General features: G+C 47.8%; 1 protein-coding gene across 1 annotated transcript in view; it reads left to right on the top strand.

Moving 5' to 3' along the window:
- Positions 1–207: 207 nt before the first annotated feature.
- Positions 208–22297, top strand: part of MREG (melanoregulin) — a 60627-nt gene continuing 38537 nt past the window's right edge. The window contains exons 1-2 of the mRNA XM_044241561.1: positions 208–340; positions 18888–19047. Coding sequence (XP_044097496.1) covers positions 246–340; positions 18888–19047 — 255 coding nt within the window. The 5' untranslated portion in view covers positions 208–245. The remainder of the gene's footprint in view (positions 341–18887; positions 19048–22297) is intronic.

Raw genomic sequence — 22297 nt, 5'->3', positions numbered from 1 at the left:
ACAGGCGCCCCAAACAAAACCCAAGTGGAGGAAAGCGCGCGGCCGCGCAGACCCCGGGCCCTGCAGGCGTCCCGGCCTCGCCCGCGTCCCCGGCCGCGGCGTGATGCGCACGGACCGGCCCGCGACGCCCGGGCCGCCACTGTCCCCGCACCTGGACGCCGGCCGGGTGGCCGCGCCCCAGCCGCGCTCGCTCGCCGCCGCGGCCGTGTCCCAGTGTGCCGGCGCCGCGGGGCACCTCGCTCCCCATGGGGCCGCGGGACTGGCTGAGGACCGTGTGCTGCTGCTGCCCGTGCAGGTGCCTGGAGGAGCCCGCCGCGCCGGAGAAGGAGCCCCTGGTCAGGTGGGTGCGCGCCCCGGGGCCGCCATCTGCGCTTCCGTGGCGGCGGCCGGCGGCGCGGAGCCGGGTACCCGTGTGCCCGTCCGAGCCGGGGAGGGGGGCTCGCTTCACGGTCGCACCGAGGCGCCCACCCAGCCCCTCGGCCTCCGCTCCGCCCGGAGATCCTGTCCCGTGGGTAGGATTTTTGTCCGCGAGCGTAAACGTCCGGAGGCGCGGGAGACCCAGGTGGATGCCCGCGGGAAGCGCCAAGGGACGCGCGGGAGAGAAGTTGGAGTCGGGGTCGGTCTGGAGGACCTGCGGAGACCGTGTCTTTAATAGGCGTATTTCAGTGAAAAAGGCGACTGTGAGTTTCTAGTTTGTCCAGGAGAAGAGTTGGGTACTGTGCCTTCAGTTTTATTACCAAAGAAAGACAATTATAAGTGACTGAGCCCAGGTAATATTTTTCACATCAAACAACAACAAAAAATGCTTATTTCCTGTAGGGACAGCCTGTTCACTAGGATGTTGACTCATTACAGGTTCGGTTAGGAAGTGTGAGGAAATGGAACGCAGGTTGACAGTGAGTGCGCTTAGTGGCTCTGGGGAAGGGGCATGCAACACAGTTTTGTTCTGGGCTGTCATTTAAGCAATTAATTTTGTACCTTCGCCGTGATGAACTGAGGGTTCCATTAGGTCATGCCTAGGGGGTAGTTTCTTATGAAACCTGCAGCTAACCTGATAAAGCTTTTCTAAGTTTGCAAAAGCATGATTTACCTTTTCTTACTCGGGCAAGTCCAAACACTTCCCTTGACTTAGGAGGTCTTACGGAACCCCTTACTGCCTGTCCACTCTTATTTTCCAGTGTATTAAATACTGTGCACTCCTTGATTTAATCAGACAGGCATCCTTGCTGTTCTAGGGACAATTCAACCTTCTTATTTCCCCCAAGCTTGCCTCAAGGAATGACCTTTATCCTTCCTTCCCCCCAACTAGCTAAATGCTGGTTCTCAAGCCACCCCCCTACCCCCCTTCCCCGCAGCAGCTCTCTTTGATGACTCTGAGCTCATTCATCTCTCACTCCCATGACTTAGGATTTAGAATTCACCATCTGCCTCTCACTGTTTAGTGATTGCACATGTGTGTTAATATATATGTCATGTCGGCTTTATATACAGAATCAACTGTACACACGATGCACAAACTTTTGTGAGCTCTTGCTGATGGTTTCAACAAGAAACCTAGACTATTAGGATAATATGGACAGGGAGACAGCTAGTCAACCACCCTCAGTCTACAAAGAAGTAAGTAACAATCTGGAATTTCATGCTTGCTTGTATGTGCAACTTGTCAGTATTCAGTGTAACGAGAATACAGTACTGATTCTCAGTGTCTTGGGTCTTTCCAATATTCGATCCCGATTGCTATTCGAGTTTTGGTTATTTAAAAATCTTCACTTGCCCTGGTTTGCATTGGAAGGCAGTGAATTTTTTTTTTAAATATTTTATTTATTTATTTGACAGACAGAGATCACAAGTAAGCAGAGAGGCAGGCAGAGAGAAAGAGGCGGAAACAGGCTCCCCGCTGAGCAGAGAGCCCTATGTGGGGTTCCATCCCAGGACCCCGGGATCATGACCTGAGCCGAAGGCAGAGGCTTTAACCCACTGAGCCACCCAGGCACCCCGGAAGGCAGTGAATTTTGCAAGTGATTTTAAGAAGTCGGAGTCACTTGGGGCCAGAAGAGCCTAGTGTTCATGAGTCCCCAGATTGCCTGGGGTGAAAATCCCAACTGGGTGACTGGGCATAAATTATGAAACTTATTTCTGACTTAATTTCCTCATCTGTAAAATGGGGAGGACAGCAGTGTGTACCTCAAAGGGTTGTGGTGAGAAATGAAATGAGCTAATCCATGTAAAGTGTTGAGCAGAGTGTCTGACCCATAGCAAACAACCAATAAATTCTAGTTAGTGTTAATTATCGTTGTTATTCTTCTGAGCGTGCGGATATGAGTGGACTGGTCTTCTGTGGCTTAGTGTCAGTCCTGGCATCATTTCAGTGCAACCCCATTTGGGAAGAGCGGCTTGTTTGTGGAAGTGTGGAGCAGTGATAGGTGTGTGTATGGGTAACTGTATCTTCTTCCTTACTGAAGTCATCATGAGGTGTCGTTGGAAATCTTTTTTGTTTGTTTATTGATTTTTACAGTGGGAAGTTCTGTGTTTTTTCATATATTCAGAAAGTTGTGCAATCATCTCCCCTGTCTGAGAGAGAACATTTCCATCAAGCCCCAAAGAAATGCCACACCCCTTAGCAATCACTCGCCACTCCCCCTTCCTCGGCCCACCCCATCCCTGCACCCCCAGATCTGCTGTCTGTCTCCCTAGATTTGCCTCTTCTGCAAGTTGCTTATAAATGGAATCTTAACACTCTGTGGCCTTGGCACCTGGCTTCTTTCACTCCAAATCGTGTTTTTGAGTTTCGTCTGCGTTGGCGCATTTATTAACACTTCATTCCTTTTTAAGGCTGAATACCCTTTTTATGTTTGGCTTCTTTACATATTATTTACCTGTTCACCAATGGATGGGCATTTAGGTTGTTTCCACTTTGGGGCTGTGTTGGTCTGCGCACAAGTTTTTGTGTAGATGTAAGTTTTCAGTGACCTTGGGTATATCCCTAGAAGTGGGATGCTGGGTCATACAGGAATCCTCCATTTAACTTTTGGACAAACTACCAGACCGTTTTTCAGAGTGGCTGGTTTGAAATCTTGATGTGGTGAAATCATGGGGCCAGATGGTCTTAATTTTTATTTTATGGAGAACTTCTTTATGTCTTTTTTTTTTAAATATTTATATAAAAAGGGTTTTGTATATATGCTCTCCCCCTAATTAAATCGTTTATGTTGAGGTAATGGTTTTCAAGTTTTGTTTCAGGCCGCAAGGGAGCAGTGCTGGGAAGAGGTGTGGTTGGGGAATGACAAGTGTCATTTGTCTACATGGTCACCTTCAGGCCTCTTCCAAAATGCACCAGGGATTCTCGTGAGTTCAAGAAAAGCAACTCTGAGTCTCATCTCCTTTGTCAATCTGATCTTGCCTTTGATGTTTTGACCTCGTTCTTTTTTTGGCTTTTCTGGAAATTCATACCTGAAGGGAAATGCCTGTGCCTTGTCTGCTTTGTGTCTGTGTTTTTCTCTGTTCTTCGTTTCCCCTTTTTCTAGAAAAAGAATTTCTCCTTTTTCTAGAAATGCCTGAAAATTCATCCTGATACTGCCCAGCCCTTCAATTACCACCCTTTGCTTTCTTTTGTGTCGGGCGCAAAGGTCTTGAAAGAGTTGTCAACTGTCCCCCCGCACCCCCCACTTTCTTCCTTATCACCCATTCACTATGAAATCTGGTTTCTCTCTTTCTTTTTAAAAATTTTAAAAATATTTATTTATTTTCGGGTGGAAGAGGAGCAGAGGGAGAGAGAAAGCCAGAATCCCAAGGAGCTTAGTGGCTCCTTATAATGCAAGGCATGGATGGACTTGGAAGTCCTGATGAACAGGGAGCCAGATTCGGGGCTTGATCCTAGGACCCCGAGATCACAATAGGAACTGAAATCAAGAGTCGAAGGCTCAACTGACCACCCCACCCAGGTGCCGCTGAAATCTGGTTTCTGGCCTCTGCCTGGTGACATGAAAATTGCTCTCCTGCAAGTCACAAGAAATAGAAATCTGATGTTCTTTCGTTGGTGCGTGGGCCATACCTCTTGCTGACTGTCTGTGATGCTTTCACACTTCCTCTTTCCCTGGCTTGTCTGATTCTCCAGTTTCTCCCTGTGATCGTTCCTGTCATGCTGGTCTCCCCCCTGGTGTGGTTGCCAATGCCATATTTGTTAGATAGACATCTTATTTTTTTTCTGACTTCTTAAGCTTTGCTCTGTTCTCCAGGCCCATTTCAGCTGCCTCCTTTGTGATGGAGCCTTAGAAAGTCTCCCCAAGCAGTTATGGCATCTCTTTACTTTCTGTTTGCCCCTTGGGTCTCTTTGGTTATGACTCTTCTAATGGGGGGCTGCAACCCTAGCTTGATTGGAGGTTCTGGTCTAGATTGGAGGGGCTAAATCCAGCTCCCCTGACTCCTCCTGTAAGAACGGAATAGCTCCTTTGTGATTGGTAATGATGATAATGCTGTTTACTTGTTAATTTCCATGTGTAAATTTTCTAAAAAATGAATTTAAGACAAAATGCTGTGAAGACTAATAGAGTCAACACACGCACGCACCCAGCATCTGCCTTAAGAAAGCAGCGATGGAATTGAACCCCCCAACGTATCTCTCCTGACTGCATCTAACTTCTTTCTTAACTTTCTAGAAATGGTGCATCCTGGGTATAGCTTATTGCACGAGTGAGATTTCCTTGCATACCTTCTGTTGTTAGTCATCCCTCGCACTGAATGAAATGGGTGTTACCTACCTCCTTTTGATAAAGGAGGAACCCAAGGCTTAGAGAGTTTAAATGAATTCAGAATCACAGTTGGTAAGTCAGAGAGCCAGAATTTGAATCCATGTCTGTCAGACTTCCAAATCCATGCCTTGCATTGTAAAAAAATTCAGAAAACTACCAAATGTTTTCCAAAAGTAACGTATAATATTAATGCACGAGAAACTGGTAGATATCAGTAGCCTTGGCTTCTGTCTGTTTTGGCCCCTTTCTCTTTCCCTTCTTCCATGTCCTTTGTGGGAAGTTCTTCTTACCTAGAAGTAGAAGCAACCTGGCCCTGTGAACCGAGCCCAGGGGGAGTTAGGAGACCCGCGTCCTAGTTTCAGCTATTAACTGACTGTGGGATTTGTGGGGGTGGGGGTGGGCCTCTCTTATCTTCCTCAAATTCTAGTTTCGTCTTTTGCAAAATGGGAAGATCAGACTTTTTTTTGTAATTTTATTTTAGTTTTTTTTTCATGTTCGAATATTCATTGTTTATGTACCACACCCAGTGCTCCATGCAATTCGGGCCCCCGTTAATACCCACCACCAGGCTCACCCAACCCCCCATCCCTCCAAAATCCTCAGTTTGTTTCTCAGAGTCCACAGTCTCTCATGGTTCATCTTCTCCTCCAGTTTCCCCCAATTCACTTTTCCTTTTCTTCCAATGTCCTTCATGTTATTCCTTATGCTCCAGAAGTATGTGAAACCATATGATAATTGACTCTGCTTGACTTTTTTCACTCAGCATAATCTCTTCCAGTCCTGTCCTTGTTGATACAAAAGTTGGTTATTCATCCTTTCTGATGGAGACATAATACTCCATAGTGTATATGGACCACATCTTCCTTATCTATTCATCCGTTGAAGGGCATCTTGGTTCTTTCCACAGATTGGCAACTGTGGCCGTTGCTGCTATGAACATTCGGGTACAGATAGTCCTTCTTTCCATGACATCTGTATCTTTGGGGTAAATACCGCATAGTGCAATTGCAGGGTCATAGGGCAGCTCTATTTTTAATTTTTTAAGGAATCTCCACACTGTTTTCCAAGGGGGCTGCACTAACTTGCATTCCCACCAACAGTGTAAGAGGGTTCCCCTTTCTCCACACCCTCTCCAACACTTGCTGTTTACTGTCTTGTTAATTTTGGCCGTTCTAACTGGTGTCAGGTGGTATCTCAGTGTGGTTTTGATTTGAATCTCCCTGATGGCTAATGATGATGAACATTTCTTTTTTTTTTTTTTAAAGATTTTATTTATTTATTTGACAGAGAGAGATCACAAGTAGGCAGAGAGGCAGGCAGAGAGAGAGAGGAGGAAGCAGGCTCCCTGCTGAGCAGAGAGCCCGATGTGGGACTCGATCCCAGGACCCTGAGATCATGACCTGAGCCGAAGGCAGCGGCTTAACCCACTGAGCCACCCAGGCGCCCGATGATGAACATTTCTTTATGTGTCTGATAGCCATTTGTATGTGAGATCAGACTTAAAGAAAAAAAAAGATTTATTTGTTTTTAAGAGTGAGAGGGTATGCGAGCAGGTGAGAGGCAGAGGGGGAGGGAGGGAAAGATGCCTCAAGCAGACTTTTCGCTGAGCTTGGACCTCAGTGCTGGGCTCCATCTCTTGACCCATGACCTGAGCTGAAATCAAGAGTAGGACTCAACCGACTGAGCCACCCAGGCGCCCTGGGGGATCAGACTTTGATGTAGGATCTTGCAGAGAATTTGGATGCAAATTCTCCTCCTCCTGTGGGCTTGTGTCCACTGAAATTGTTTGACTTGGACTCCAGGGCCAGCGAGACCGTCTGTGGTACAGGGAAGGAACCTGAGGGCCCAGGGCATATGAAGCACAAGCACTTGTCCAACTCCTAGCTGCTCACGGCTGTTTCACCAGCAAATAGGTGAGGTCACTCTGTTGCCAGGAAGCTTGAGAACAGGTCTGGAGAAGGGACGTAAGACCTGACCTTCACACCAGGCTTTAGGGCTGAAGAAAGCCAGAGGTTTTGATCAGTCTCTGTTTTCTTCCTTTCACTCTGATTTTAGGACAGAGTCGTCTAAGACTCACCTTTTCAATCATCTTGGAAGGTTTGACATTCTGCTTGTCATTCTTCCCTGCCCTGCCTGTATTCCTAAAGTAAATAGCGATCAAAACCACAAGGAACCAATGCGCACTGAGGACCAATGGATTGTTTTGAATTGTTCTGGAATGGCTAGGTGATCGATCATTTGTCTGTAAAATAGTAAATAACTTTTGGGCTCAAGGTTTTATGTGACTAATGGAAAGATACACATGGGGTGTTTATCATTAGTTTCCTAAAGCTGGCACAGCAAAGTACCACGAATCCGGTAGCTTAAATAAACAGAAATATGTTCGTTCACACTTCTGGAAGCTGGAAGGGCTCTAGGGAGAATTGCTTCTTGCAGGTTCCAGCTTCTGGTGGCTGCCGGTGTCCTTGGCTTCTGGCTGCCCACTTCCGGTCTTTGCCTCTGTTTCCCTCCATGTGCCTCTCCTCCTGTCTCAAACACCCCTCTCTTTGCTCTTATAAAGATACCAGTCATTGGTTTAGGGGTCATCATAAATCCAGCTGCAAAACCCCTATTTCTGAATGAAGTCCTATTTCACAGGAACTGGGGGTTGGGACTTGGACAGATCTTATGGGGGGACACTCTTCAACCCACTACAGGGTGCTTTCGGGAAAATGTTCGAGCTCAGAGCATTGGTTTTTATTTCACTTTTATAGCACGGCTTTCTTCCATCCGTGCTAAAAGCATGTCCTGTCATATAAAAATTCCCCTGAGCATGAGTTGTGGCCCTTGAAATGTCATGATTCTGGAAGCACAGCTGCAGTCAGCCTTTGAGCAGAGTGATGTCCCATCCTCCGGCCCTAGAGTCCACTGCCGTAGGATGTCCCACGGGACAGACCTCACAGATCTGGAAGAGCCTTCGATGCAACGTGAAGGAACTGGCACGCAAATGTCACACTCTAAAGCCTGTTCACAAGGGTCCCTTTGAAGACTTTCGGGGAAGTATATGTCTGATGCTCTCATTTATACTCACGCCAATCTCTGATTTTTACTGGCTGTCGGTAACCGATAAGTACCAGGACAGTCCAGTTGTTGAAAAGCCAAAGAAGAAAGGGAGAGAATTACAACCGTGGCTGAGTTTTAATCATGGCTCTCTCTTAAGCCACCTGAGTGAACCAGGTGACGAGCGACCACATCGCCTTAGCTCCCGGCTCTCCTCCACGACCTCTCCTCCACGACACCTTATTCTGTATATTTCGACTCGCTAGCATTGAACTCAGGGCCAGCAGCCCTCTCGCTGCTGCCTGGATGGAGCTTATCTAACCCACGGGTTTGAGGGCTTTCAGCACTATGCTTGGGGGCCATTCCAAATAGTGGAATCACCAATAAAAAACACAGAAACGCAAAAAAACTTGGCACCAGATACATTACAGAAAGGACACTTGTCTGCACTATGAGAGCTGAGCCAAGCAAGCAGGGCATCATGCCGCGGAGCCCAGCTGGCAACGTGCCCCTTGAATGCTGCGGAAGCAGCACCAGCATCGATCTGGGATGACAGACAGATTTTAGTAAGTGGGTAAGTGTGGGAACGTGGGAACGGTGAAGCGGAGCCGTCTGCAATCCCCATTTGATGGTTGAAGAAACTGAGGCACAAGAGCTTCAGTGACTTGCTCAGAGGCGTGCTTGGCTGAGCTGGGATTCAAATCCTATTATATTTCGTCACCGTAGAAAGAGCGGGGACTGCCTCATACGCAGGGAGATGTGCAACTAGCTGCTAACGTGGTGTGTGCTAGAAACTGTGTTTGCAGCATCGTTAGAACCTGGGGTCCAGAGCCCTGGGCTCATGTTCCTGTGTTCGGGCTGCCCGTGGGAAAGCAGGTGCCCGTGGGAAAGAAGGGTGGGGGGTTAAAGACACGCGGGAGGCACTCAGCACCGGCTCGATAGGAACAATAATCCTTTACCTGTGCGGAGTTTTTCATTTCACAGTGTGGACTCACATGACCTCTGAGCTGAATAAATTGTCTTCCACCCTTGGAAGGGCTTAAAGAAACGTTGGTTGAAGAGTTCCCGTAAGTGAGCTCTCTCGGGCTGCCCCAGATGGCCTGACTTTCCCCATAGTGTGCTGCCCGGCTCCCCGAGCTGACACAGCTGGGCCACGTCTTCCTGTAGAATCTGCAGCTTCAAAGCCCGGAGCCCTGGACCGGACCATGATTCCTAGGAAATGCCTGCAGAGGCACAAAGGATTCCTACTGCAGGAATCAGCTCCCAGCTCGAAGAACCTTTCACAAAGCCTGGATGCTTAACCTTCTCGAAAGCCAGAGGGGAGAGAGGCAGGGGTCGAGGGCACAGTTCCCAGAACGGGGCATCCGGTCCAATGGGAAGGAGGTGAATGCTTTACCAAGAAGTCAGCCACTCAGGGCGCATTGAGGGATGACTTTTAAAGGTTTTCTTTCCAGGCAACCTCCAGTGTCTCTCTTCCCCTTTCGTGAATTGCATGAGTCAGTCTTAGTGACACTGGAAGTTCCTGAGAAGATGAAATTTCTTTCTGTTACGCAGCCTGTGACCTAGGTTTCCTGGAACTTTTTTTTTTTTTTTTAAGATTTTATTTATTTATTTGACAGAGCGATCACATGTAGGCAGAGAGGCAGGCATAGAGAGAGGAGGAAGCAGGCTTCCTGCTGAGCAGAGAGCCTGATGCGGGGCTCGATCCCAGAACCCTGAGATCATGACCTGAGCTGAAGGCAGAGGCTTAACCCACTGAGCCACCCAGGTGCCCCTTCCTGGAACTTTGTATTTTCTAGATATCTTGAAGTGATCTTATCTCTTCACCTTTGTTTAGAGAGTAAATTCTGCTTCAGTGCTGGGTAAAATAAATTTATTTTGTTAGCGATGGAAGTCTTTTTTAGTCTGGTTGATACATATTTGTTCGGTGCCCTTTATGTACTGTGCACTCTGTTCTCTCTGGGGCCCTACTTAGGGAATAATTTTGGCCGCAGAACGTGTATCTAAAATACCCCTCTAAGAGTTTACTGAATTCCCTCAATTATTATTTTTTTCCTTAACTTAAAAAAAATTCACGTCTATATATGCGTTATCAGAAACTAAAAACATGGGTGCCTGGGTGGCTCGGTGGGTTAAGCCTCTGCCTTCAGCTCAGGTCATGATCTCAGGGTCTTGGATCAAGTCCTGCATCAGGCTCTCTGCTCAGCAGGGAGCCTGCTTCCTCCTTTCTCTGTCTCTCTGCGTATTTGTGATATCTCTCTGTCAAATAAATTAAAAATAAATTAAAACAAAGGAAACTAAAAACATATAAAAATAGCTACAGTATAAACAACAGCTATAAAGTAAATATTCTTATAACCACCATCCGGGCCAGGAGATAACGATGGCTAGCCCTGTATCCCCACCCCAGATTCTATCTAGATTTTTGTGATAGTCATTTCCTGGCTTTTCTTTAAGGCTTTACCATCTATGTGTGCACCTTGAACATGTATTTTAGTTTTGCCTGCTTTTCAGCTGTACTCAATGACACCCAACTGTGCAAGATCCATCCAGGTTGCTGTGTGTCGCTTAACTTGTGATTCTCGATTTCTGTAGGGTATGCATTTTGCTCACCCATCCTACTGTTGGACTTTTGGGTAGTTTCCGCTTTAGGACTGTCACACCAGGCTCCGATTTTAAAGTCAGCACATCAGGTGAAATTTTTCTTCCTTCAGCCATATGGACCTTCTCTTGGGTCCTCAGATACACAGAGCATGCTCCTGCCTCAGGGCTTTGCACTTCCTGTTCACCTGCTTAGAATGTTCTTCCTCCACTTACCTGTGTGGGTAACTCCCTCACTCTATCTAGGTCTCTGCTCGAAGTCATTTTATCAGAAAAGCTTCCCTGACAACCCGTTTTAAAACAGGCCCCCACCCCCTCCCTCTGTCCCTTCATTCACCTGGCATTCCTTCTAGGCCCGGAGCATCACCTGACACAAAAGTATGTACTTATTGTCTGCTTCCTCTGGAGAGACGATGAGCTTCACCTTTGTGAACTGAAATAGCTAAAAAATGTTGAGAGTTTGTCTGTGAGTCTGGAGACAGGGATTTCCAGCCTCATTTCGACCATTGAGAGCCCTGTGAACTTGGGAAACAACAATTCATCACTCAGAAAATATTCTGAGTGTTCTGAGCCCTTTGATACATCGCCACTGGGCCGAATAGGTAGTGATCCTCTCCTGCTTTTATTCTAGTGGGGGAGGAAGCAGCAAACGTAGTAAGTAAATTGGAAGATAAACATGTTTAGGGAAAAGAAAAGGAGAGCATAGGCAGGGGAGCACGCTTGCCATTTTCAGTAGATTGGTCAGAGCAGGCCTCATGGAGGAGCTGAGGTTTAGACAGATGTGGAGGAGGGGAGGGAAAGGGGCATGTGGGTACCTGGGGGAAAACATTCCAGGTAGAAGGGACAGCCAGGGTGACTGGGGGGGTTCAGGGAACAGCAAAGAGGCCAGAGTGGCTGGGGTGTCCTATGGGGCCTAATAGAGCCCTGCATGACTGGCTTATAGTCTAGGTCAAGTGAGAGCCACTGCAGTGTTTTGAGGGAGGGGTGACGTGGTCTGATTTACACAGTAAGGGGATTATGTTGGCGGTTGTGTTAGGGACAGACTTGGTGGGGGGCAACGGTCCAGCGGTAGGTAGAAGCAATGAGTGGAGGGAGTCCTATGCCAGATGGGCGACCGACCCACACCAGACCCCAGACTGTGCTGGGACGTGCCAGTGCCTGCCCCTTATATCCTTGGCTCAGAGTGGTGGGAGATGGATATGACTTGAATGTAGAACCAATAGGAGTTTCTGATGGCTTGGAGGTAGGGGATGAGAGAGCCAAGAGTGACGTCAGGATTTTGGCTGGAGCAGTGGGAAGGATGGAGTGTCCAGGATCGGACTGGAGGCTGCTGGTGGGGAGGTCAGTTGGGACAACCAGGTGCTTGGTTGTGACCTTGTGGAGCTCAAGGTGCCTCTCACAGCTCCACAGAAATGGGAAGGAGCAGCACGTGTAGGAGTCTGGGGACACGGGTGTAGACAGGAGAGGGGGTGAGGTGAGCGGGAAAGAGCGCGAGCAGAGCAGAGACCGAGGACTGGGTCCCGTGCTCCTGACTGCTTCCCAGGGTTCTTGTCAGGGCCGTCTTCCTGCCGGGAAGCGGGAAGCGCTGGGCGCAGGCATGAGACGTGATGATGACGTGGGGCTCTCGTTCAGCCCCGAGGACAGAAGGCAGGAGGGCAGGGGCACAGCGGGCAGCAGGGCCGGAAAAGGGGCCCCCGGTTGGGGCTTTTCTTCCTTCACACTGAGCAAGCGGTGCCTCCGACGTTGAAGGAAGTCATGGACCTCCATGGCGAAATGCTGAGGAAAACTCTGGCATCTACGGAAACGTGTTTAGACCTGATGAGCCGGTGAGGAAGAGCTAGCTTGTCTGAGGGAGTGGGGGGAAGGAAAAAGGGAGGGAGCGAATGAAGGAAGGGAGGGGCAGAGAGAGAGAGAGAAAAGGAGCATAGAGGAAGGACAGAGGGGGAAAAGAAGGAGAGGGAGAGGATCTTGGCTCCACCTGCTTGTCACTGGGAGGCTTCCTTAGCAAGAGGAAAGGAAAGATCTGGAAGCCAGGGGCTCAGCGGGCAGACCCGTTCTCGGTGGGGAATCAGGTGACAAGTCCTTAGTCAAGGAGGTGGCACCAAACAGCCTTCAGGGTCTGTTTTTTGAGACCTTTGGTAGCAACCAAAGGAGCTACCTTTGGTTTATTGGAGATTTTTAAAAAATAATTTACTTATCAGAGAGAGCAGGGGAAGGGAGGGCAGAGGGAGAGACTCTCCAGCTGATTTACCGCTGAGTGCAGAACCAAACACGGGGCTCGATCTCAAGACCCTGAGAACATGACCTGAAACCAAGAGTCGGACTCTCAACCAGTGGTGCCCCCCACCCCCGGCATCCCTATTGGAGATTTTTATCTTTTCACTCTCTTTAGGGCTTCAGCCTTAAGCCAGCCACCTCTGACACACGGCCTGTTTGTGGGGAGACCCATGGAGCCCTCACTGCAGCCGTGGGTATCAGCAGCGCGCACGGTAGTTTCCGGGCCTGCCAAGGTCTTGTTGGTAGGGAGGACGCACGGGAAGCTCTGGAAACTCTGGGTAAGCAGCCTTAGCAGCCGCTGGCACTTTGCATCCTCGGGCCCCAGGCAGGGAGCCTGGTGCTCCCAGATCTGGAGTCTCCTGGGAGCTGCAGATGGGTTGAAAGAAAAGAGGAGTGACTGGGTCTTAAGCCCCCAGGAGGGACTAGGGGTGGAACCGTCCTACCTGTTGGGAGTGAAAACTGCTTCAGCTTTTAATGGGACTTCAGAGCCACTTCTCAAATGCTTGAGGTTAATAAAATATTTATTATCAGCAGATGGTGGCCGAGGGCAAAACAGCTGCTCTCACTTTCTTTAGAACCTTTCAAAATCATTCTATGGGGGCAGGGGAGAGAAGGTCAAAGTTCCTGCCTGACTCAGCACCCCCTCTGTCCCTGCTTTCTGTCTTCCCTGAGCTTCTTGGGTTCAGACCTCAGGGCCTTTGCACTGAATTCTCTTTACACAAGCCTCAGAGTCCTTCACAGAGGTTCCCAAGCTGCTTCTCCCATCATTTGCTTTACACATTTCTTTCTTTCTTTCTCTCTCTTTTTTTTCTGGTCTCTCCACCTTACGCGCTTACAGTTTTGGAGTAAAGCAGACTGATGCCTGGATGGGGTGGGCGGTGCAGAAGAAAAGGATCAGGGTCTAGCATGCCTGAGCAGAGAATCTGGGATCAGTGAGTCGGGCGGGCTCTGACTGACCCTCCTTCACTTTCATCTGGACCAGAGTGTGGCTGACCCGGTTAGGGTAAGGGTCACATCCCACTCTCAGGAGAAGGGCAGGAGCCCCAGGCAAACAGCACGGGTCAGAGTCATTGGTCGCCCAGGGGCCATGCTTTGGGGGGCAGTCTTAAAAATGTGGCAGGGGCACCTGGGTGGCTCAGTGGGTTAAGCCGCTGCCTTCGGCTCAGGTCATGATCTCAGGGTCCTGGGATTGAGTCCTGCATCGGGCTGTCTGCTCAGCAGGGAGCCTGCTTCCTCCTCCCTCTCTGCCTACTTGTAATCTCTCTCTGTCAAATAAATAAAAAAAAAATCTTAAAAAAAAAAAAAGTGGCAATGGGGGGTTGTGACTGACATTTCCTCTAACAGCTCACTTTGCAACAGACACTCGTCACATACTCTGAAAACACCTCCTCTGTGCCTGCTCCTGCCAGGCCATGTGGGATGTTAAGAAGTGCAGAGTACAATCCCTCCCTGAGGGACTTTCCAGCCTGTTGCAGAGTCTAGAGTGACACAAGTGGAACATATTCGGGGACAAGCTGAAGAGCGGTTTCAGGAAAGTACCAGAGTCTCACGGCCCCGGAGGGAAATGTCCAGTGGCATTGGGAGCCAGGGTGGCGGCCGCCATGAGCCTGTGGGGTCTCCATTCCCGGAGGAGCCGCCCCGGGGGAATTTGCCGGTTTAGAGGGGAACACTGCACACGTGCACTGGTTATCTGAGCCGCTCCATTTGTGGGTGTGTCCGTGTCACCGCGTTTGGATGTCCAGCCTGTGACATGTGGCTGCTTGGAGCCACCCCACTGGGGACCTCATGCTGGGAGGACTGTCAGCTGGAGGTCAGTCCTGGACAGACGGTCAAGCAATGCCAAAGTCTGGTCTGAGTCTGGTCTGCGTCTGCAAACGGGATAATGTTACCTACTCTTCTGACCTCAGACAGCCGTATTGCAGGAGGGATGGGACATGGGAGCCCCCAGGCGAAGCTCTGTCTAAGGCAGCGGGGCTTTATCAATGACTGTAAAACCTGCTTAGGCAGAAAGCCATCAGAGGCAGCACGTTTCACATCGTGGACGCCTTTCCAGTGTCTGCCTGCCCTTTGGAGTTCCCTTTGGCCTCACCGTCTGTTTTCCTTGGGACTCACCTGCTCTCTCCAGTGGCCCCTCCATTCCTGCTGTTTAAGTCTAGTTGTTTCCCCCAAAGCCTTTCCTTACTCCCCAGGCCCAGGCTGGTCCTCTGATGCTGCGGCTTCCAGGGGATGGAAGTGCATGGGCATTTCTCCCTAGTCTAGATGGCCAGCCCCGTCCTTGTTCCCACGCCAGATTCACCTCCCTGTGAACGTCCCATGGGCTCAAGATCAACCCTGGCCTCCTCTGCATGGGGTCAGTTAAAGGCCTCCGTCTCCCATATCAGCTAGGACTCTGCCCACCTCGGGCTCTAACCTCTCAAGATACTAGAGTGTGTCCTTCATGTTCCCTCCTGTCCTATTTCCGTTACCACACCCTTTCTCGTGCTTTCCCAACCAGTATTTCAGACATGTATGGTGAAATATGTATTTATTAGCAGAACTCCACTTTCCTGTGCCCCAAAGCAACCTTCGTTGGAACTCTAACAAATGACATTTAAATCGAGCGGCCCTTGTGGTTGTGACTGGTTTGTGGGCTTCTGTGTCTGTCTGCCCCACACCCGTCCCCCGCTCCCTGACAAAGGACCTCAGAGATCAGGTCATGAACACCCAGGATGGCCTCCTAGGCCATGTGTTTGGTCCTTTCTCCCCCTGAATTGTTTCTAAAACCCAGACCTGGCAAGGCTCAAAATCCCCTTTACTTTTCACAGTTCACACAATAAAGTCCAAACTCCGGCACGGTCATCGGTCTGACCCCGAGTGACCTTTTCTTCTTCCCACCCTTCTGTTTCCCTCTGCGCCAGCACTGTGTGGTGTAGCCATACAGGGAGGCTTGGAATCCCCCAGGCCTGTGCTTGCTTCAGGCCTCCGTGCGATGCCCCCGTCATTCCCTCTGCCCGGAATACCTTTCCCCGGCTTCTCCTCCGGGCACCCGGCGGTGCATTCCTTGGGTCTGGGTTAGAGGTCGCCTCCACAAAACCTTTCTTGAGCTTCCTTCCCATCACAAAGGTTGTCACTCCTTCTCTGGTTCTACAACGTTCTGTTTATACTTAAAAAATTTAATTTCATTTTCTCATTGCACTCTGGTCGCACTAAGAACGGGGCAATGTCCTGTTGGTTTTCAGGTCCCCAAAACACCCAGCCTGGTGCGCAGTAAACAGCAGGCATCCATTTCACGTTTGTGGAATCACCAACTGAGGGGATGAGTGAATGAATTTGACATGCGCCGCCAGGGCACTGAGACCTCATCTGTGTCCTCTTTCATTGGCCCATCATCCTTTTTTTAAAAAAAAAAATTTAAATTTAAATTCAATTTAGTTAACATATAGAGTGTTATTAGACTCAGAGGTAGAGTTTAGGGATTCATCAGTTGCAAACAACACCTCGTGCTCATTCTATCAAGTGTCCTTCTTAATGTCCATCACCCAGTTACCCCCTCCCACCCACCTCCCCTCCAGTGACCCTCAGTTTGTTTCCTGTGGTTAAGAGTCTGTTATGGTTTGTTGCCCTCTCTGATTTCGTCTCGTTTTATTTTTCCTTCCCTTCCCCTATATTCTTCTGTTTTGTTACTTAAATTCCATGTATGAGTGAAATCATATGGTCTTTGTCTTTCTCTGATTGACTTATTTTGCTCAGCATAATACCCTCTAGTTCCATCCATGTCATTGCAAATGGCAAGATTTCACTCTTTTTTTTTAATTAAATTTTTATTTTTTATTAACATATAATATATTGTTATAATGCCCCAGGGGTACAGGTCTGTGAGTCGCCAGGTTTACGTACTTCACAGCACTCACCATAGCACATACCCTCCCCCATAGTCCATAACCCAACCACCCTTTCCCTACCCCGCTCCCCGCCACCGGCAACCCTCAGTTTACTTTGTGAGATTAAAAGTCTCTTATGGTTTGTCTCCCTCCTGATCCCATCTTGTTTCATTTTTTCCTTCCCTAACCCACCAACTCTCCAACGTTGCCTCTCAAATTCTTCACATCAGGAAGATCAAATGATAATTGTCTTTCTCTGATTGACTTATTTCGCTCATTATAATACCCTCTAGTTCCATCCACATCGTTGCAAATGGCAAGATTTATTTCTTTTGATGGCTGCGTAGTATTCCATTGTGTGTGTGTGTGTGTGTGTGTGTGTGTGTGTGTGTGTATCACCGCTTCTTTATCCATTCATCTGTTGATGGATATCTAGGTTCTTTCCATAAAGTGTGGCTATTGTGGACATTGCTGCTATAAACATTTGGGTGCACGTGCCCCTTCGGATCACTACATTTGTATCTTTGGGGTAAATACCCAGTAGTGCAATTGCTGGGTCATAGGGAAGCTCTATTTTCAACTTTTTGAGGAACCTCCATTCCCACCAACAGTGCTTTCCCACCAACAGTGTAAGAGGTTTCCCCTTTCTCCATATCCTTGCCAGCATCTGTTGTTTCCTGACTTGTTAATTTTAGCCATTCTGACTGGTGTGAGGTGATATCTCATTGCAGTTCTGGTTTGTATTTTCCTGATGTTGAGTGATGTGGAGTACTTTTTCATGTGCCTGTTGGCCATTTGTAGGTCTTGGCAGAAATGTCAGTTCATGTCCTCTGCCCATTTCTTGATTGAATTCTTTGTTGACTCATCATTCTGAACAAAAGTGTTTTCCGCATTTCTGCCTTTGCTGTGTCAGGCTGCCTACATGACAGCCACATGTGGCCAAGCAGCCTCTGGTTCCCCATAGGTTGCTCCTTTCCCCATCGCTCTGATCTCATTGTCCAGTCCCAGATCCTACACTTTGCACTGTAGCTAGAGGGATTTCAGGGTCCAGTGTCTCGGCCCCCTGTGTGAGGCAGATAGTGGCCTTCTGCTGACCTTGGTTCCAAGATCCCCCGCCACTTGTGCTCCACTTTTTACAACTGGACCCAAGGGCTTTTGAATGTGTTATTTCATTTGCCTGGAACTCTGTTCTAGAATTACAACTTGAAGCTCAAGCACCCCTTCTTTATGATGCCTACCTGATGCTTCCCCCCACTGGCTCTACAGCGCGTATCCTAGTTTTTCACTCTATAGTCACCTGGTCATTCATTATTGTGTTTCCCTCCCTGGGCTCTAGTGAGGTCCAAGGATGGGGATTATGTGTCTGTTTTGTTCACAACTTTATGGAGCCCTGTGGTTAACATGGAGTCAGGGCTTCATACATATAATTAGATGAAGGGAATATGCTCGACATGACCCTAGCTGTGCAGTCCCACAGAAACTCACCAGGGCCAGGTGCAAGCAGGTCCTAAGTGAGGCTTAGCCACTTGCCTCCTCCAGAAGTCCCAGCACAGGTAACCACCTTGTAGAGGGTAAATCCTAGAGCGAACATACAAAAATAGGATTACTGAACTTCTTACTCGACAATCCACATTGTCTACTGAATGTATTTGGAGGGCACCAGGGTGTCTCAGTTGGTTAAGCATCTGCATTTGGCTCAGGTCATGATCCCAGGGTCCCGGGGTCGAGTCCCATATCATGCTCCTTGCTCAGCAGGGAGCCTGCTTCTCCCTCTGCCTCTCCCCCCACTCATGCTTGCTCTCTCTCTCTCTGAAGTAAATAAATAAAATCTTTAAAAAAGAAAAAAAAAGGAAAGCATTTGGATATGCATATTTGTTTCTTCACTTTCTAGTAAGGAACTTGATAGTTCATTGCCATCATGATCTCAGTTTACTATGCTTCGTTGAACTCATAGCCCGTGAAAAGCTCACCTCTTCAGGTCACTTGTCAATTTCTTCTTTTAATCATACAAGAATTTTATTCCCCTTCCCCCCCACTGGATTTCATTTTTCGGTTTTCACTGCTGGGATGTGCAGGGCTCAATTTCCTGATGAACGTAATAATATCCCTTCTACCCAGGCGTTTGGTTACATCTGTTCTCTGTCATTTTAAAAGTTATTTTTAAAATTATTCTACTGTGCTATGCTTAATTATTAGAGACAGTCCAGGCTTTGTTAGTAGAAATATATGTTTATATATTACATTGTATATTATACAGTATATAATATTTTATTTGCATTACATGTTACAGGCATCTGATGTATATGTTATATACATTACATATATTACAAAACGCTTATACCCCTTTTTTTAAACACCATAGTGATAGCAATCCATATTCTTCATTTGGAGCAACTCTGGCAAGAGACGATGACAAGAATTTGTGGAGCATGCCCCACGACCTGTCCCACACAGAGGCAGATGACGACAGAATCCTGTACAATCTGATAGTCGTTCGAAATCAGCAGGCCAAAGATTCAGAGGTAAGCGGGCGCCGGTCGAGATCTTGCCGGGTGTCGATGATAATGGCCAGTCGGAAAAAGCAGTGACTGAGAAGGCCAGCTTGGAATAAAGAAAAGGAAAGATGAGCTGTTCGGAACAAGGGCAGTGTTTTAGCAGCCTGGGGGTGCTAAGGTTAGTTAGTCTTGGTCGTCCTGCTGGATACACAGATGAGACCGCCTTCTAGTTATGACCTCGATGATGCAGGGATTACAGCGAGAGCGAGGCAGTGCTGCGGAAGACGGTGAAGACAGCGGACCATCTTCCATGGCCTGCTTAGCAAGCCACAGTTAGAAGATTCAGACGGAAGTGGACGGTGGAAGTGTATTTTGCATTATCACAATTTGTGCATTAGCAGGGTCTGAATTAGTTTTATTTGTTTTTTCTCTTGGTAGCTTCTTAAATTGTGCGTGTTGATTAGACAGCCGCGTATCATAATTTTTGTGATGAGGCATGAAATTGATCTTTTTTTTTTTTGGTAGTAGCAATCTTTAAATTAGTAATTTTTCAGTGTAGTTTTAGGTTTATGGAAAAATGGAGCAGAAAATACAGCCACTGCGTCCACAGTCTACAGTTTTCCCCATTACCAACATCTTGCATGGGAGGGGTACATTTGGTACAGACAGTATTGATACATTTAACTGAAGTCCAGAGTTTACATCTGGGTTCACTCTTTGTAGCATATATTGTACAGGTTTTGACAAATGGATAAAGACAGGGGCTGAAAATACTCTTAGTCAACTCTTATCCCCAAGTTATTGGTATGGGAACATTGGCATATTGGTGGCTCGGTGGGTTGGGCCGCTGCCTTCGGCTCAGGTCATGGTCTCAGGGTCCTGGGATCGAGTCTCGCGTCGGGCTCTCTGCTCGGCAGGGAGCCTGCTTCCCTCTCTCTCTCTCTGCCTGCCTCTCCGCCTACTTGTGATTTCTCTCTGTCAAATTAATAAATAAAATCTTTAAAAATATATATATAATAAGAGAAAACAACAGGGGAGTCATGTTTTGTTTCCTCATTATTGTACTATGTATAATACAATATAATAGAGTATGATGGGTATTATTTTCCAAATAATACTAAGTTTTCTAATTTCTGTGTTTATCAGTTAGTTCTGAGTGGATACCCTTATTAAATACAGACGGAGTGGATACCCTTATTAAATACAGATGTCATGTTTTACTTTGTATCTTATAGTAATTGAAAAGAATAGGGACATTGAAAACCCCAGACTCTGGCTCTGAAAAGAAGTACCAGAGAGGGTCCATGTGTGTTGCTGGGGACAGGTGGCCACAGCAGGCAGTAAAGGGGTCATCTGTTCCTTATCTGGGCTTCTTTATTTTTGCTAATTAGTTGCTTAATTTTTTCCTTTCCCAATCATGCATTAGCAGGAAGTGATAACTTTCAGAAGAGCCACATGTCTTTTTATTCTGTTTTGGCTTGGATGCCTTTGGGGGGGGGCGGAGTTAGAAGCAGGTGTGGGGGTGGGGATCTTCTGGTTGGGGCGGGGCTGACAGTTGCCTCTGGTCCTTCAGGCCTGGGTGAAGGTGACCTGGAGCATCTACAGAGGCTGTGGAGGTGAGTTTTGTCTTGGGTGTGGAGCGCTGATGAGGACGGCCTCTGCTAGACATCTATCACAGGGTTTAACTGTATATTATACAGTATATCACACCCCGCAAGTGGCCGGCTGTGTTCTGCTCTGTCCCCGGTTTCTAGTGTCCCCTGCACAATTCCATCCTCCGCTAATAACACTGAAAGCACGTCATCTAGCTGCTCCAGCCAAGTCCTGCCACCTGGCTGCCCTTCTGGAGCATATGGACAGGGGCGAGTGACCTGGCTTTCCCCTGATGTGAGAGCTACCCCTTCCTTACCCTACTGAACTGGGCTGACCAAGGAGGGTTTCTTTCTGCCGGTGAGGATAGACCTCTTCTGACCCCACTGTGCCCAAAGCTGCTAACAGCAAGAGGGCCAGAGTAGCTGGCGCACCCCTCCTCTCCAAGGCACCTGGATAAAAAATTTTTTCATATTTTTTTCCAAACACTTGAAATACATATAAAAGCATATGTTAATCTATCCTTCATTTCCCCCCACATTACGTACTGCTCCTCACCTTGCTTTTTTAGACCTAGGTCCATTTCAGGACGCTCTAGATTTACCTCATTGTTTTGGGGAGGGGTCTCTGATATTCTCTTTCCTGGATTGGCCATCACTTATTCAGCCAGTCCCTAGTAACTTTTATGTTGTTTCAGGGTTTCTGAGGTAGTGTTGCAGTGGATATCCATATATACTTGCATGATTTTGGATAGATTTTTGGGGACAAGAATTGCTAGGTCAGGGTACATTTAAATGCTGGAATTGCCAAGAGCCTCCCCTAGCTTCCTAGGGGAACCTAGGAAAGATCCCTAAGACTATGGAACAGGGGAGCATTGGAAGCTTATCCTGTGCTCAAAGGGAGCAGCTGCTGAGTTCCAGGCAGCTCTTTGCCATGCTGACAACATGGATCTGGAAGTGCCAGAACTTTTGATTATTCTTTTTAAAGATTTATTTATTTTAGACATTGAGAAAGAGAGAGGGAAGGGAGGGGCAGAGGGAGAAAGGCTTCAAGTAGACTCCACATTGAGCGTGGAGCCTGACGAGGGGCTCAATCTCACTACCCTGGGATCATGACCTGAGCCGAAACCAAGAGTCAGGTGCTCAACCGACTGAGCCACCCACGTACCCCATAGAACTTTTGATTTTGAAGGGAAGATAAAAATCCAGATTTACAAATAAAATGTCCAAATTTTTATTTATTTTATATTTTTAAAAGATTTTATTATTAGGGAGAGAGAGCGAGCGAGCACAAGCAGGGGGAGTGGGAGAGAGAGAAGCAGACTCCCTGCAGAGCAGGGAGCCCATTGCAGGGCTCTATCCCAGGACCCTGGGATCATGACCTGAGCCGAAGGCAGATGCTTAACTGACTGAGCCAGGTGCCCCACATTTTTAAGTGATAACTCACATTAAAAAAATGTGTCAGCTAGACAAAATATGTTTGTGGGCTGCAAATATACAGGGCACATTTACAAGATGGATGACTACTACATATTATTATTGTTATGTTGTCTGGTATGAACAAGAAACGAACCCACCATTGATGAAGAAGATGGAGTTGGGAAGCTGGTTGGGTTGTGCTTTAAGTTTGAAGGAATTCCTTGTTTACTACTGTTGCTTATTTTCTTTTTCACAAAGGATGAAACTAG

This window comes from Neovison vison, chromosome 3 (assembly GCF_020171115.1).
Source record: "Neovison vison isolate M4711 chromosome 3, ASM_NN_V1, whole genome shotgun sequence".
In the NCBI taxonomy this organism is placed as follows: domain Eukaryota; kingdom Metazoa; phylum Chordata; class Mammalia; order Carnivora; family Mustelidae; genus Neogale; species Neogale vison.
Note: the sequence above shows the minus strand (reverse complement) of the source record. Positions and strands in the feature narration are given on the sequence as shown.